The 17895-nt window shown below is 45.9% G+C and overlaps 1 protein-coding gene across 2 annotated transcripts in view; it reads left to right on the top strand.

Moving 5' to 3' along the window:
- Positions 1-17895, top strand: part of NPHP4 (nephrocystin 4) — a 277786-nt gene that overhangs the window by 41421 nt on the left and 218470 nt on the right. For both annotated transcript variants that reach the window (XM_044278368.1, XM_044278369.1), the window contains exons 4-5: positions 7847-8016; positions 17033-17097. In XM_044278368.1, the coding sequence (XP_044134303.1) occupies positions 7847-8016; positions 17033-17097 (235 nt within the window). The remainder of the gene's footprint in view (positions 1-7846; positions 8017-17032; positions 17098-17895) is intronic.

Below are 17895 nucleotides of genomic sequence, written 5' to 3' on the forward strand. Positions count from 1 at the left end.
AGGTCGTGGCACCCTCGTGACAGTGTACAGGAATATAATTACTATAATGCTGCCTCCTATGTACAGGAATATAACTACTATAATACTGCACCCTATGTACAATAATATAACTAATATAATAATGCATCCTATTTACAAGAATATAACTACTATAATACTGCCTCCTATTTGCAAGAATATAACTGCTATTATACTGCTCCCTATGTACAAGAATATAAACTACTATAATACTGTCCCTATGTACAGGAATATAACTACTGTAATACTGTCCCTATGTACAATAATATAACTAATATAATACTGTCCATATGTACAAGAATATAACTACTATAATACTGCCTCCTATGTACAAGAATATAACTACTATAATACTGCTCCCTATGTACAAGAATATAACAACTACTATAATGCTGCACCCTATGTATAAGAATAAAACTACTATAATACTGCCCCCTATAGACATTTGTGTCCCAGAGCAGAGAGGAGACTATTTACGGTATTTCTGTGCTGACTTGTGGTATACATCTGTAATAAAGACGATGCTTGTGCTTTGTTTTTATTACCTTATTGAAATCCTCCCCCTTCTCTATCTATCAGGATCTCGCAGCATGTGCGCCATTCTCTGCATCATTTTCATTATGCCTGTTCTGATGAAAAATGAAAACTGAGTACCACTGCTAAATGGTGTGCTAAATGCAGCGAGGACGAGAGTGCCTTCAATGATTCAGAAATCTGTTTATCCCGTCATGGAAGAAAAATGTCAGATGGAGATAAGGGAATATGTGGTTTGAATGTCACCGATTCTCAGGCAAATGGGGAGCAATGATGATAATCCACCGGGCGTAGTGATAACGTGATCGGGGAGTTCTGACGCCCACTGACGACCACGCTGCCAGCTATTGTTTCTTCAGAAGGGTTTTTATGTTTATGGAGAATTTCTGCTTTTATAAAAGTTAGAGGACTGTCTTTTGTGCAGAATTCAGGGATGGCCATATTTGGCGTAAATGCTGCGGTTTTGCCTCCATGGATTTGCCTGTGGCAAATCTGCAGCGATGTACAATAGCAGGGAAGTGTATGAGGTTTAAAAAAATCTGCATCGGAGTCCTGGCATACCTTCCTTGGCACACGGTGCGGATTTTAATTCTGTATCATGTCAGTTTATGGTGCAGATATCGGTCGCAGATTTTAACCTTTTGCAGTTGCAGGCAGTGAGATATGCGGCAGATCCACAGCGTTTTCACAACGAAATCGGCTGAATTTGGTACCAGATATTGGCCAGATCCATTGCTGATTTTCTAGACTTGCCATGTCTGGACGTACCCTCTTCGGGCATATCTACGGTTTGGGCCGGAGTGATGCAGGCACAGGTGCGGAGTCAGCCATACCAGAGATGGCAATAATGCCTGTACAAGCTTCATAGAAGTCGTGCAGTCCTAATTTCTATGGTCTGAAGTCGTCTCCGGGTATGAGAAGGGGCTTATTAACCCTAGATAGTGCAACTCAGGGGCTTATTAACCCTAGCCAGTGCCACCCAATGGCTTGTCAATCCTAGCTAGTGTCTCCCAGGGGCTTAATAATCCTAGCCAGTGCCACCCAGGGGCTTAATAATCCTAGCCAGAGCCACCCAGGGGCTTATTAATCCTAGCCAGAGCCACCCAGGGGCTTATTAATCCTAGCCAGAGCCACCCAGGGGCTTATTAATCCTAGCCAGTGCCACCCAGGGGCTTATTAATCCTAGCCAGTGCCACCCAGGGGCGTATTAATCCAAGCCAGTGCCACCCAGGGGCTTATTTATCCCAGCCAGTGCCACTCAGGGGTTTATTACCTTTTGAGTGAACCCCTGTTTGCTACAAAAGATGAAACAAAACCACAGCTGATCCTGGGGAGACCAGCTCTAAAAAATACTGCCTTATTTAACAGTCTCAACACAACAATCCAAAGTGCAGAGCTCACTGGGAAAGGGTAATATGCAAAATAACTGAGGAGCCCCAGTTATGCCAGGGGTCTGCGCACATCTCCTAGGGACAGGTATATTCAGTACTCAATATTCGGTATTCAATACTCCTCAAAAATGGAACGAGGAGTATTTCTACTCTTCCAGAAAAAATGTAGTGCATCCTCTGAGCCAGACAATGCCCAGAGATTCTCACACAGGGGCCCTGAATAAGTACAGGGCTGATAGATGGGGGTCCATCGATCAGACCCCCGCTGATCAGATACTGATGACCTATCCGCAGTGGAAATGTCATGCCTTGTGGTTGTACCATAAAAGGGTCTTCCCACTGGCACATCCATGACCATCTATGCTCCTGTGTCCTGCTGTTCAAATACATATACAGTGGGATGCAAAAGTTTGGGCAACCTTGTTAATCGTCATGATTTTCCTTTATAAATCGTTGGTTGTTACGATAAAAAATGTCAGTTAAATATCTCATATAGGAGACACACACAGTGATATTTGAGGAATGAAATGAAGTTTATTGGATTTACAGAAAGTTTGCTATAATTGTTTAAACAAAATTAGGCAGGTGCATAAATTTGGGCACTGTCGTCATTTTATTGACCTTTAGAACTAATTATTGGAACTCAAATTGGCTTGGTAAGCTCAGTGACCCCTGACCTCCATACACAGGTGAATCCAATTATGAGAAAGAGTATTTAAGGGGGTCAATTGTAAGTTTCCCTCTTTTAATTTTCTCTGAAGAGTAGCAACATGGGGGTCTCAAAACAACTCTCAAATGACCTGAAGACAAAGATTGTTCACCATCATGGTTTAGGGGAAGGATACAGAAAGCTGTCTCAGAGATTCCAGCTGTCTGTTTCCACAGTTAGGAACATATTGAGGAAATGGAAGACCAGAGGCTCAGTTCAAGTTAATGCTCGAAGTGGCAGACCAAGAAAAATCTCGGATAGACAGAAGCGATAAATCGTGAGAACAGTCAGAGTCAACGCACAGACCAGCACCAAAGACCTACAACATCATCTTGCTGCAGATGGAGTCACTGTGCATCGTTCAACCATTCGGCGCACTTTACACAAGGAGATGCTGTAGGCGAGAGGGATGCAGAGGAAGCCTTTTCTCCGCCCACAGCACAAAAAGTGCCACTTGAGGTGGGCTACAGCACATTTGGACAAGCCAGCTTCATTTTAGAATAAGGTGCTGTGGACTGATGAAACGAAAATTGAGTTATTTGGCCATAACAAGGGGCGTTATGCATGGAGGAAAAAGAACACAGCATTCCAGGAAAAACACCTGCTACCTACAGTAAAATATGGTGGTGGCTCCATCATGCTGTGGGGCTGTGTGGCCAGTGCAGGGACTGGGAATCTGGTCAAAGTTGAGGGACGCATGGATTCCACTCAGTATCAGCAGATTCTGGAGACCAATGTCCAGCAATCAGTGACAAAGCTGATGCTGCGCCGGGGCTGGATCTTTCAACAAGACAACGACCCTAAACACTGCTCAAAATCCACTAAGGCATTTATGCAGAGGAACAAGTACAACGTTCTGGAATGGCCATCTCAGTCCCCATACCCGAATATAATTGAAAATCTGTGGTGTGACTTAAAGAGAGCTGTCCATGCTCGGAAGCCATCAAACCTGAATGAACTAAAGATGTTTTGTAAAGAGGAATGGTCCAAAATACCTTCAACCAGAATCCAGACTGTCATTGGAACCTACAGGAAGCGTTTAGAGGCTGTCATTTTTGCAAAAGGAGGATCTACAAAATATTGATATCATTTCTTTTTTGTGGTGCCCAAATTTATGCACCTGCCTAATTTTGTTTAAACAATTATAGCACACTTTCTGTAAATCCAATAAACTTCATTTCACTTCTCAAATATCACTGTGCGTGTCTCCTATATGATATATTTAACTGACATTTTTTATCGTAACAACCAACGATTTATACAGGAAAATCATGACGATTAACAAGGTTGCCCAAACTTTCGCATCCCACTGTACGTCATGCAGCTGAACAGGAAGACACAGGAGCCGATCCGACCAAGACCCCAATGGATGAGCCCGCAGCCACATCAGCAGAGCCCAGATTGCAGAAACGGCAGCGCAGCAGAATGGTAAGTCGTTGTGAACCAATCTTCCTTCTGCAAAACCACAGAGAACCCTTTTGGGACTGCAACCTTTCTACTTCTAAGCTGGCTAACAATTGCATTTTTTTTTTATACAGTCATTTTTTTCAACTGTGTACTATTTTAACCCATTAGTCTATGTTCTGGGAGCGATGCCGCAAGAACAGCATCCGAGCATCCACTGTGATTTTCCTGCTTCATACTGTGTATGGGTAATGGAGGTAGGATTTTCTGCATGCAATAACCGGTCAGTCCGCCACCACGACGTGATCAAATGAATCTCTGATCTGGGAATATGTGAAGATGATTTTAAAATGAGAAGGAATTAATGTAGCTCCGGGGCAGCTGTGTTTTTAAATGTCAAGATTTATTTGTAATGCGTCTTCCTAGTATTCCTGAATGAATGCATAATGGGAAATGGGGCGATATTTCATTGAAATTTTCCACACTTAGTCACATTTTCATTGCTGCGCAAGCTCTAAATTATGTAGCTTTATGTTCTACATCGTCATTGTGTTTAGGAAGAAATGAGTTTTATCAAGACAAGGTATTTGATTTACCTACTTGAGAGGCCGTGTGTGTGTGTGTGTGTGTGTATAATATATATATAGTTCAAGGAAAATGGCGGCACTGGTGCAAACAAAGACTAAGTTTAGGGTGCACGTCCCAGGGGGAATAGGCTTCTTACCCCAATGTGTAAATCCAGAAAAACGGGCGGCACTCCAATGGATAAAAATAAGCTTTATTCACCCAGGTGGTGCAACGTTTCGGCTCTACACTTGAGCCTTTTTCAAGCAAAGATGCAACTCAAATCACAGCATTATATACAGGTGAATCAATTTGCATATCCAACATGTGATCACACTCCACCCAGTGGGTGTGTTACAGATCGTGACAATCATGTGTAAAACAATGTAAACATATCGTATTAATAAGTAATGAAAGTGCAGATCAAATAAGAAGACACATGTATCATACATGTCATATACAATGTGACTATAGTAAATAACAAAAGTGTCAGTCAGAACCACCGAACTGATCGATCAGTGCGCTTTGATCTGATATATCTTACAGGGGGAAGGAGCAGAGAGGAGGGGTGATCATGCAGACATACCTAAGAAGCAAGGTGATTCATATCATGCCGCTACTCGGCGTTGTTTACTGTTCATTGCGCAGGAGGCAGGAGGCGTCCGGTGTCGTCAGACCAAGCCGGCGCTCAGACATAGCTCCAGCGTCATCTTCCTGAGCCTGGACGTCTATCTCCAGGAGCATGCTCAGTAAGCAAAAACTTACTATCGGCGCCATCTTACTTTATGGAGAGATGCCCATATGCCATGTCACTCAGTGTAGCGCATCCAACCCACATTAAATCGGGTATGCGCAGCTCAGAAAGACAAGGGCACCCTTAGAAACAGGGTGTCCATGTGTCCTATCCAGGTGAAGTCCCGTCATGACCACGGAAACCGCGGTCCATGCAGAGACATCACTAGGGTTACTGAGCCGCCATCTTACCCGAGAGGGATCTCCTCTTGTGGGCACACAGATGCCACAGAGTGTAGGTAACATGTAAAAATCGTATCACCCAGGCTTTATATCCTAGTCGACCAATCCCACGGTGCTCGCCAGACTAAACCACATGCAGTGTATACAGGGATATGATAAAAAAATGAAAAATGGAATAAAGAATCAAAAATAGAGGACAGAGCATCTGAAATAACCCTCTCCTGTACGGTATGCTGCGATCACCCCGACCAGACTTGCCATTCCTCCTGAAGTGAAGTGTACGTGATCTGTGTAAAAAATCTTTAGCGGCATTGCTATTTTCCTTGACAAAGTCCTGCGAGGTTTTTCAACAGGTGGGTCTTCCTACATACAAGACACATCAGATTTTATACTAGGTATCTTCATGCTGCTCCACGGGCCTTAATTACAATGCCTGAGACTGTGCTGCACATGATCAGTAGTGAAGACCAGAGGAGGAAGTATACTCTTGGGCATGCCCACATATATCTCAGAACTGCTAGACAGAACCGGAAGGCAGCATTAAAGATTTTGTTTGGGAATAAGTAACATTTCACAGGTGCCCGGAGCCTGCCTCCGCTATGAAAAGATTCATACTTACTTGCTTCCTGCCACTCTATTCCTGCATGCCGGTTCCAGTGTGTGCCTCTTCTGGTCCGCTGCTTCTTTAATTCATCCCTGACATGAACATCTGCTCTGCTGCAGCCAATAACTGGCTTCAGTGGCGATGTGTCTGTTGTGGACACATTACTGCTGAATCCAGTCTTTGGCTGTAGTGGAGCAGAAGATTATCAATCTGGAGAGGAGGTAAGCAAGCTGCGGAATGGAAGAGGCGTAGGAGCCAAGTGCGCAGGACCAGAGATGCAGAGAACAGGTAAGCGCATATGAATCTTTCCATAGCAAAGGCAGGCTGTGGCACATGAGAAAAGTTACTTATTCCCAGACAGTTTTATTCCCATTTAGACCTGCACATGATTCTCTGCATTTCCAGGATGTACATATATAGATTTTTAAAAAAAATTCTGACAACAAATTCATAGATTTCTTACAATTATTACATCTATAGCAGTGTTTTCCAGTTAATAAATGCAAAGTGCATTACATATTTACTCCTAGGAATTTAGAAAATGTACAGAATTTCTGAAATTGTATTCCAACAAATATGGTTTGTTCTAGCTAAGTAGCCCAATGTTACCATTCTACTACAGTAAATTCATTATTACTTTATGAAAGAGTCAGAGTGTGATAAAAAGCAGAAGTCGGGGTCAGATTTTGGCTAAGGCTACTTTCACACTTGCGGCAGAGTGATCCGGCAAGCAGTTCCGTCGCTGGCAAGCAGTTCTGATGGCATTTGTAAGACTGATCAGGATCCTGATTAGTCTTAAAAATGCCTGATCAGTCAGAAAAATGCATTGAAATGCCGGATCCGTCTTTCCGGTGTCATACGGCAAAATGGATGCAGCATTTAATTTTTTTAACTTTTTTTCTGTCTGGGGATGCGCAGACCGGAAGGACGGGTCCGGTATTTTGAATGCCGGATCCGGCACTAATACACTCCTATGGAAGCATTCAGGCAAGTCTTCAGTTTTTTTGGCCGGAGATAAAACCGTAGCATGCTGCGGTTTTATCTTTTGCCTGATCAGACAAAAAGACTGAACTGAAGACATCCTGAATGGATTGCTCTCCATTCAGAATGCATGGGGATATTCCTGATCAGTTCTTTTCCGGCATTGAGCCCTTTTGATGGAACTCAGTGCTGGAAAAGCAAAACGCAAGTGTGAAAGTACCCTTACTGACTTCACAGTCCTGACTTCAAGCAAATATCTTGAGGATGGACTGGATCCGTATTACAGTGCCCTGCGCAGTGGGTGGCCGGTACATCATTGTGCAGGAAGAGACTGTGAAGGGAATGCAGCGCTGAACCAGTAGTGCGTCCTCAAGATTGGTAGGGGGTCATACAAGTCGGTCACCCACCGATCATTAAATGATAAATCCAAATGTTAATATCCCTTTAATTAACCCGCTGCTGAAGACCTACTTCTAGGGAGCAGTACCAGACCAGCCCAGACTCGCAGCCATTTGTAGAACTACAAGTCTCATCCTGCTATGCTTAGTGTAATTTTAACTCTCTACTTTTCACAGTTGGACTTATTTTTGGGTGAACTGATAAATCCGCGCATGCACGAGGGTGCAACTAAATAAAATAAGTTGTCCTCTTTCCCTTCTCTTTCAGATTGTGTATTTCCACACATCACTGAATGACTCTGGAATTGTCGTCGTGGTGGAAGTCATTTCCATAACCAGAAGACGAGATGGGATGAAGCAGGAGTCATCGTGCGGCTTCGGATTAATGCGCTTGTTTACCAGTCAAGCGGAGGAGGAACCAGGGAATCAGCAGAGGAGGTATATCTGAATCATCTGGGCCGGCCAACAAAACCCATAGCAGTGCATTCAGATCCTCGTCTTGACCTGGTTAGATTGGTGGAGAATCCTATTAGACAAAGTACCAGTAGACCCTATGTAGACTGTTTTCTTTTTATACACTGACTAGCAGAAGGACACGGCTTCACACGGGTATATTTTATCTATTTCATTTAATGTTTGTGTGCGTTGTTAAAAAAATATCGACAGTATCCCCCATAGCAGTAACATTTACAGTACCCGCTCCCTTAACAGTGACCTCCACAGTTCCCAACCCCCCTAAAATAGGACCTCCACTGCAGCCCGCCCCCTTAACTTTGACCTTTACAGCACCCCACCCCCTTGACAATGATCTCCACAGGGGCCCACCCCTTAACAGTGACCTCTACAGTACCCGCCCCTTAACACTGTCCATAGGTTACAATCCCCTTAACTTTGACCTCCACCATTCCAGGCCCCCTTAACAGAGACCTCCAGAGCGACTGCCCCTTTAACAGTGACTGCCACAGTACCCCGCTCCCTTAACAGTGACCTTCACTGTTCCCAGCTTCCTTAACAGTGACCTCACAGTACCCCACTGCCCCTTTAATAGTGGCCTCCACAGTCCCCTCCTCCCTTAACAGTGACCTCCACAGTGCCCGCCCATTTAACAGTGACCTCCACAGTGGTCTGCTCCCTTAACAGTAATATCCACAGCGGCCTCCCCTTTATTAGTGACCCCTACAGTATCCCGTCTCCTTAACAGTGATTTCCACAATATTTCACCCCCTTAACAGTGACCCCTACAGCACCCCTCCCTTAACACTGACCTGCATAGTGGACCATCCCCTTAACTGTGATCTCCACTGTTCCCTGCCCCCTTAACAAAGACCTCCACAGCATCCTGCCCCCTTAACAGTGATCTTTACAGTGCTGTTTGAGTGTGAGCTCACCCTCCCTCCCACCCCTGCAGCTAACAAGTTGATTTTTACCTTAATTTTTTTCAATCCCGGTTTGCTGAGAAGTGGGATGGGTGTGGCCTAACCAGAGCAGGGGTGTGGCTTAGCCGGACCTGGGGTGTGGTTTTAAGTTAGTCTTTTGAGGGTGGACACATTGTGGCAGGGGGCGTGTCTGGGCTTCTTCCTGCAAGAGTGACGCCCCTCTGGGCACCTTACTGGCTCATTTGCATACCAAATAAACTGGATTTTCAGAGGATAAAAATGTCTATTGCTGGAATAAAGGCACGTCTGGAAATAAGGTACTAAGTGCTATTAGGCCATGGCTTTACTTCAATAGCGATTATCGTGGTGACCAGTGCAGTTTCTAGGTAAAATTTCTCTCAGGGCGAGTGTCAAAAAAACTCCCCCCCCCCCCCCCCACAACTGCTCGATGAAATAAGTGTCTCCCCATTGTAAAAAATGTGGAACCACATTGCACGGACGGTCACAGTGACCCACTGTCCCATAGACTCAGGCTCTCACTCACAGCAGGCTTCTTTCTCAGCACTGCTCCGGGCGGGCGGTAACAGGCAGGCAGTGCGGGCGGCGGTGCTCACCTCACTCACTGTACGTCACGCAGTGCGTGAGGTACAGTGAGTGAGCGCCGCCGCCCGCACTGCCTGCCTGTGGGGGGACATTATTTTTAATAAGGATCACTATGGACATTATTTAGAATGGAGGCTGCTGTGGATGTCATTATAACTGTATAATGTCTGATAGGCCTAGTCCTGAGTTATATTACCCTGCCCTGTATAATAATGTACCCTGATACCCCTTAGTTATATTACTCCAGCGGGGTAATATAACTAAGGGGTATCAGGGATGGGTACATTATTATACAGGGCATGGGCAGGGTAATATAACTCAGCTCAGGACTAGGCCTATCAGACATTATACAGTTATAATGAGTAATGACACCAACAGCAGCCTCCATTCTAAATAATGTCCATAGTGATCCTTATTAAACTTAATGTCCCCCACAGTGACAGTGGCCCCCATTTTCATGTCTCCCACAGTGGCCCCCCCATTGTAATTAATTCCCCCCATTGTAATTAATGCCCCCCCCCCATTGTAATAACCCCCATCCCCCCATTGTAATTAATGCCCCCCCAGACCATCACTCGCCTCACAGCAGGCATCAGCACTGCTCAGGGGCTCAGGGCGGGCGGTAACAGGCTGGCAGTGCGGCGCTCACTCACTCACTGTATGTCACGCGCCTGCGCCGCCTAGTGGGAGGATCAGGCGCGTGACGTCAGTAAGTGCCGCCCGCACTGTCTGAAGAGTGAGAGGACTCGGCACTCGGGCGCAGGTCAGAAGAGATGTCAGAGGGAGGGAGCCAGGGCGCACGGCCGAGAAACGACAAGAGGGCGCCCCTGCCGGCGCCCCCCTTCTGACCAGGGCCGGTGCAAGGATTTTTGCCGCCCTAGGCAAGATAAAAATTGACGCCCCCCCCCCCTTATCAGATCCGGAATTGCGGACCCGGATCCGCAATTCCGATCCTGAAAAAAAATAGTACATGTCCTATTCTTGTCCCCAATAACGGACAAGAATAGGCATATTCTCTTAGTGCCGGCAATGTGCGGTCCGCAAAATGTAGTATTAATAACTAAACAATTAAATAATACACATATTGCATTGTCTACTTACCACCAGGACAATTAGATGATCTGGTCTCTGGCTGCAGTCTGGCTCTTGGTCTGGCTCTGCGGACTCCCTTGTCACTCTCTTCTCCCCCCCTCCCTTGTCACTCTCTTCTCCCCCACTCCCTTGTCACTCTCTTCTCCCCCCCTCCCTTGTCACTCTCTTCTCCCCCCTCCCTTGTCACTCTCTTCTCCCCCCCTCCCTTGTCACTCTCTTCTCCCCCCTCCCTTGTCACTCTCTTCTCCCCCCTCCCTTGTCACTCTCTTCTCCCCCCTCCCTTGTCACTCTCTTCTCCCCCCTCCCTTGTCACTCTCTTCTCCCCCCTCCCTTGTCACTCTCTTCTCCCCCCTCCCTTGTCACTCTCTTCTCCCCCTCCCTTGTCACTCTCTTCTCCCCCTCCCTTGTCACTCTCTTCTCCCCCCTCCCTTGTCACTCTCTTCTCCCCCCTCCCTTGTCACTCTCTTCTCCCCCCTCCCTTGTCACTCTCTTCTCCCCCCTCCCTTGTCAACTCTCTTCTCCCCCCTCCCTTGTCACTCTCTTCTCCCCCCTCCCTTGTCACTCTCTTCTCCCCCTCCCTTGTCACTCTCTTCTCCCCCCTCCCTTGTCACTCTCTTCTCCCCCCTCCCTTGTCACTCTCTTCTCCCCCCTCCCTTGTCACTCTCTTCTCCCCCCCTCCCTTGTCACTCTCTTCTCCCCCCTCCCTTGTCACTCTCATTCTCCCCCTCCCTTGTCACCTCTTCTCCCCCCTCCCTTGTCACTCTCTTCTCCCCCTCCCTTGTCACTCTCTTCTCCCTCCTTCCTCTTCTCCCCTCTCCCTTGTCCACTCTCTTCTCCCCCCTCCCTTGTCACTCTCTTCTCCCCCCTCCCTTGTCACTCTCTTCTCCCCCCTCCCTTGTCACTCTCTTCTCCCCCCTCCCTTGTCACTCTCTTCTCCCCCCTCCCTTGTCACTCTCTTCTCCCCCTCCCTTGTCACTCTCTTCTCCCCCTCCCTTGTCACTCTCTTCTTCCCCCCTCCCTTGTCACTCTCTTCTCCCCCCTCCCTTGTCACTCTCTTCTCCCACCCCCCTTGTCACTCTCTTCTCCCACCCCCCTTGTCACTCTCATTCTACTCCCCCCACCCCCCTTGTCACTCTCATTCTACTCCCCCCACCCCCTTGTCACTCTCATTCTACTCCCCCCCCCCACCTTGTCACTCTCATTCTACTCCCCCCCACCTTGTCACTCTCATTTCCTTCCCCTTGTCAATGTCACCTCTAATGTAGCGTGGCCGAGCTCTGTTTGCTCCGCGGTACAGGAGCTTTTGTTTCCTGTACCCGGCTGACAGGAAGTGCTCACTTAGTGTGCACTTCCTTTCAGTCCGGCCGGGTACAGGAAACAAATGCTCCTGTACCGCGGCCGGACCGAACAGAGCTCGGCCACGCTACATTAACAACTCAGCAGTCTGCAGCGCAGGCAGGCTGCGCAGCACTGAGCCGGCCGCTCAGGAGGCTCAGCATGAGGGGCGCCGCCGGCCGGCCGCCCGAACCTTTACCTACATAACCAAATTTTTTTATTTATTTTTTACCTCAACGGGCGCCCCCTGCTTCTGACAGCGCCCCGGGCGGCCGCCCGTCCCGCCCGCCCCTAGAAACGGCCCTGGTGGAGACAGATTTCCTTTAAAGCTGACCTACAGCAGTGAAGAAAAATGGCTGGGTTGTTATGGAAACCAGGAGTAAAACTGTGTATGTGGAGGCTAACGGCCTGCGAGCTTCTATTGGCTGATCATGTGGTCATGTGACCAGGCTTCTATTGGCTAAAGAATTTTTTGGGGAATATCTCAGGAACGATACGTCCTAGCGAGCTTCCCCGACACCTGATGTACCTGTGTGCCAAATTTCGTGATTGTAAATGCGACGGTGCGGATTCCTTTAGCGGACATACACACACACACACTCAGCTTTGTATATTAGATGTATGACATTGGTTGGTTCACTCCATTGATGTGTATGCATTTTTACACAGGGATATGGTCATAGGAAGCAAAGCAGACTCGCATGTCCCCCAGACCTTCTCAAAGCTTCATAGATGGTGACTGGCTTAGTAATGTGGCCATATAGATAAAGTCAGTGAAATACATGGTATATGCAGCATGCAGTGAATAATATAGCGCAGGGATATTAAACTGGTGGTCCTCCAGCTGTTGCAAAACTACAACTCCCATCATGCCTGGACGTTCTACAGCTATTAGGGCACGCTCAGTGTTGTAGTTTTGCAACAGCTGGAGGGTCATAAGTTTGACATCTGTGATGTAGCATATATACCGTATAAAGAAGGAAACTTGGTAGCACCAGAACAGGTAAGGCTGGGTTCACATAATGTTTAGAGCCTTCAGTCAGAGGTATACGCCAGGAGGAACCCTAACGTGTAACCGACAGAAGGCTGTAACGTATACGGTGGGACACGTCGTTTATACATCCCCTTCCTTACTAATAATTATCCACATCAGCAGCACAGAATTGCAGGGCATCCCAAGCTTCTCTGCACTCCTGAAGAAGTCAAATGACCAGCTTTACTTCTGTCCTTTCCTGCTTATCTTCACAGCAGCTTGACCCTTGCCTCACCACTGTCTGCAGCAGATGAAGTGAGTTCAGGCTCGGAGACATTCACCCCACTGCCATCTTTGTGAAACACCGTGGGGAAGATTTATCAAACTGGTGTAAAGTAGAATTGGCCTAGTTACCCATAGCAACCAATCAGATTCCACTTTTCATTTTTCACAGTTCCTTTGGAAGATTTAAAGGTGGAATCTGATTGGTTGCTATGGGCAGCTAAACCAGTTCTACTTTACACCAGTTTGATAAATCTCCCCCAGTGAGAAAGGACATGAAGATTTATATCTCATCTGCCCTCCTGCCAGGACCCCAGGAATTAGCAAATTGCTTTGTGGAAAGCAGGAGAACAGGCTCTGCACAGCAGAGAGGGGGATGGGAGGTTTCTGTATTCCCACATACCTCTGTGGTTCAATAGTTGCATAAAGGTCAGACTTTAGGACCCTAGGAACGGTATGTGGCTAGGATAGAAATACTCACATTTACCGCACAGGGCATAGAGATAGGAAACCAGATTGAAATGCCCATGTTATTTCTACATTCTAGTCAATATCAGAAGGCAACATTGGTGGGTGTCCAATTGGTACCACGCCCTCAGTTCCCAAAGAAGAAAGGACTTGGCATTATGCCTGATACTTGAGGTTTTTTGGACTCTCTAAGAAGCAACATTTCAATGATGTTGTGCTGTGCCATGAGTGATAAGAAGCTGATGAAATCGGTGGTACTTAAAGGGCTCGGCCACTTTCTGGTTACAGTTGACCAATGTGTTTGGGAGATGCACTTACTAATATAGACATGGTTGAAATTCCGCACCATTTTCTATATTCCATAAGATATGGTCCCTTGTTTACAAAGTGTCTGGACAACACCACAAAAAGGTCCTGTCCATAACATGGCTGCTGATGGAGGGTCATGTGAACAGGCAAATCACCTCTATGTGATGTCTCCTCCATTCAAACACACTGCACCTGCACTGAAATCCCAAAAGAACTAGTGCAGATGGCAGTGTATTTGAATAGAGGACACTAGGGATGAGCAAACTTGTGTTTCAAGTTCGGCATACAAGGTTCGGGTTATCTAAGAATTCCATTAAGAAGTTCGCTCATCGCTAGAGGAGACATCACATGAAGGTGATTTTCCTGATCACACGACCCTCCATCAGCAGCCATCTTAAAGGGATTCTGTCACCAGGTTTCACCCCTGTCAGCTAAACATATGCTGATGTTCAGGGCCTCATCAGGATTCCTAATGTGGGCCTCTAAATGTGATTCGTAGCCTTATTTTGCTAAAAAACAGGTTTTACTAACCTGTCACTCAGAGAAATAAGGTGCCCAAGGGGATGTCAAGGGATGCAAGGTGCCGGCCGCACCCACCGCCGTTCGTGCCCAGTGCCGCCTTTCCAGACTTCTGCACCGCCTCCTAATCCTCTGGGCCGCCTCTCGCTCTCCCTCCCTCCCCCCTCCTCCTCTTGTGTTCTTCTCCACTGTGGGCGGGCGTGCTGCTCCGGAAAGCTCTTCGCAGGCTATGAGAGGCTGGCGCCAGAGTGCGGGTCATACCTGGGTTGAGCGAAGTGCCGGCGCATGTGCACTGCGCTTTAAGAAGCCAAATCGAGAAGTCCGCACGGGCGCATCAGGCAGAGCCCTGTGCGCACGCGCGAGATCTTACAGCAGGAGGAGGAGGGAGGGAGAGCGAGAGGCGGCACAGAGGATTAGGAGGCGGTGCAGAAGTCTGGAAAGGCGACGCTGGGCCTGAACGTCGGTGGGTGCGGCCGGCACCTTGCATCCCTTGACATCCCCTTGGGCACCTTATTTCTTTGAGTGACAGGTTAGTAAAACCTGTTTTTTAGCAAAATAAGGCTACGGATCACATTTAGAAGCCCACATTAGGAATCCTGATGAGGCCCTGAACATCAGCATATGTTTAGCTGACAGGGGTGAAACCTGGTGACAGAATCCCTTTAAGGACAGGACCTCTGTGTGGACAGCACACAAGAGTTTGTAAACAAGGGACCATACCTTATGAAATATAGAAAATAGTTCAATGATTCAAAAAAGACTATATTAGTAAGTGCCATATAATCATGGTCAACAGTAGTCAGAAAGTGTCCAACCCCTTTAAGAACTATTCAGCTGAAGTTTCCAGGTTATGGAATGCTCTGATCACCATTGAAGGAGTTTAGGTTTATTACTGAGTGGTATAACCCCCTATAGCTGGGGCCATCAAATCTCGCAAGACCTGACATTACATGACTAAAAGTGAAGGACCTCTAAAAACAAAACTGTGACAGATATGTAATTTTGGAGCAGAGAATTAGGGGTATTTGTTGAGGAGCCTAATGGTTGCTGTGTGTTTTTTGAATTCTCAGATTAAAAACTGGCACCATAAAGGGCCCAGATGGCTTCTGTTCCACAGTTTGCACCACAGAGAAGTCAAAAGAAGCAAGGAAATAATGTTTGGAAATATTTACTGCTTTATTTGGGTGTAATTTGGACAATGCTTTCTCATTTAGATTGATGTAATAGCATATTGTGTATATGATTACACGGTTGAACATGCCGCCTGAAAAGCCAGGGATCTTACAAAAACTGCCTAATAAATGTGGCAATACAGTCATCTAGATGAGAAAACGGTCATTATCCGAGACGCAGTTCTCTAAAGAGACGTCTGTATTGCTGTATGTAATGTTCTGCTGATGTGAAGAATGAAATGGATGTCTAATAGAATATTTGGTTAGAGAGATATTAAGTTACCAGAGCATGAAGCAGTCGCATATTATTTTTTTTTCCTGAGGTCAATCTTCTGCTCGTAGAATATTAATCATGAGTCACTTGACCAGGATGATTCTCAAAAATGTAAAACCAGGCAGACCTCATGGAATTAATCACAGCGCAGTAGATTTTTGTTATCCATCTGCAGCACAGCATTGCCGGACATCCCAAGCTTCTCCACACTCCTGGAGAAGTCAAATGACCAGCTTGACCTCTGTCAGTCTCTTCTCCCGTTCCTTTACCACATCAGCCTTCTTACTGAGGTGCCAGAAACCTGTTTGTTTATGGGGAATGACCCCTTTGTAAGTTTTTTCAGCACTGGCCCATTCTCCAGATCTTTGTGGATTATTTCCAGTGGTTTAGTAAGGACCCCTTTCTTCGGACTGGTGGTGGTACAATTCAGAGGAGGGTTAAAAGGGGTTTCTGGGATTTTCATATTGATCACCTATGCTCATATTCTGGACCCATCCTCATTTTCCTTGGCACCAGTATGTTATTAAGGTTGCCTGTGATTAATTTTAAAACACTTTAAGCCACACACCCATTTCCCATGATAGTTTGCACCAGCCCGTTCTTAGAGATAATGCCAGGTCATTTCCGTGATGTGGTAACTACAGGAACATGGGCATTTTCTGCTTATGGTTGGCACCTGCAAACAGCCTGTCCTAAGGACAAGTGCAGATTCATTACAGTTGTGATCATTTTCCTAACATGAGCCCATTCTTGGGATCATTTGGGGGGGAGGGGGGGTCCTTTAAGTGGTAAGTGACCAACCTACCTCTGCACCACCTATAACTACTCCCCTGTTCTTGGGATTTGTAGGGATTCAGCTCACTGGAGAAACTACACTCCATTGACTGTTGACACCAACAACTACCAGATCTTCAGATCAGTGGGGGCTCCAACCTTCTGACCCTCACTAATCTGTCTAATTGATAAAATACATTTTAGAACATGTTTTTAAAAATGTAAATTAGTACAGGTTGTATTGAGATAATGCCTCTAATTTTTATGTTGTTTTTAGGTTGACTCTTTACCACGGATCACCTCGAGCATTGTTACATCCAGCTTTCAAAGACTTGGCTGAGTGTAAGTATGAAGCGTTTTATACCCCCTTGATCCCCATCGTCTTTGCCAATCCCACCACCCGGCAGAAGATGACATTTAACCATGTCATGAGATCACTTTATTGAGGCTCTATACAGGTGAAACTCTACAAATTTGAATATCGTGCAAAGTTCATTTATTTCAGTAATGCAACTTAAAAAGTGAAACTAACATATGAGATAGACTCATTACATGCAAAGTGAGATATTTCAAACCTTTATTTGTTATAATTTGGATGATTATGGCTTACAGCTTATGAAAATCCCAAATTCACTATCTCAGGTCCCCTTTGCTCAGGGGGTATGGATTAATTAGCTGACTAGAGTGTGACACTTTGAGCCTAGAATATTGAACCTTTTCACAAAATTCAAATTTTAAGCTGCATTACTGAAATAAATGAACTTTTGCAGGATATTCTATTTTTTCAGGTTTCACCTGTATACTGTATAGATTATATTCCACTAAGAACCTTTTCAACTCACAGTAGGGAAGAGCCGTGCAATTTATCTCTTCTTCCTTGATAAACCACCATAAAAAATGAAGTATTGTATAGCGTCTAACACCGCCTGGAGGAAAGGTAGAAAGAATATAGGAACACGTATGAAAGATGAATGTTCTTAATTTTCTTTTATATGTATACTGGTAAAGTGTAATTGCAGGTTCTCCTCACGCTACACCTTATCACGCATAGGAACATACATCATTTTTTTATTTAATCACAGGCCATTGTATTTTTCCAGCCCTCTCTCTGGATTTTTATTATTGCTTTCTTTGGTTATT

Source organism: Bufo gargarizans, chromosome 2 (assembly GCF_014858855.1).
Source record: "Bufo gargarizans isolate SCDJY-AF-19 chromosome 2, ASM1485885v1, whole genome shotgun sequence".
Lineage (NCBI taxonomy): Eukaryota > Metazoa > Chordata > Amphibia > Anura > Bufonidae > Bufo > Bufo gargarizans.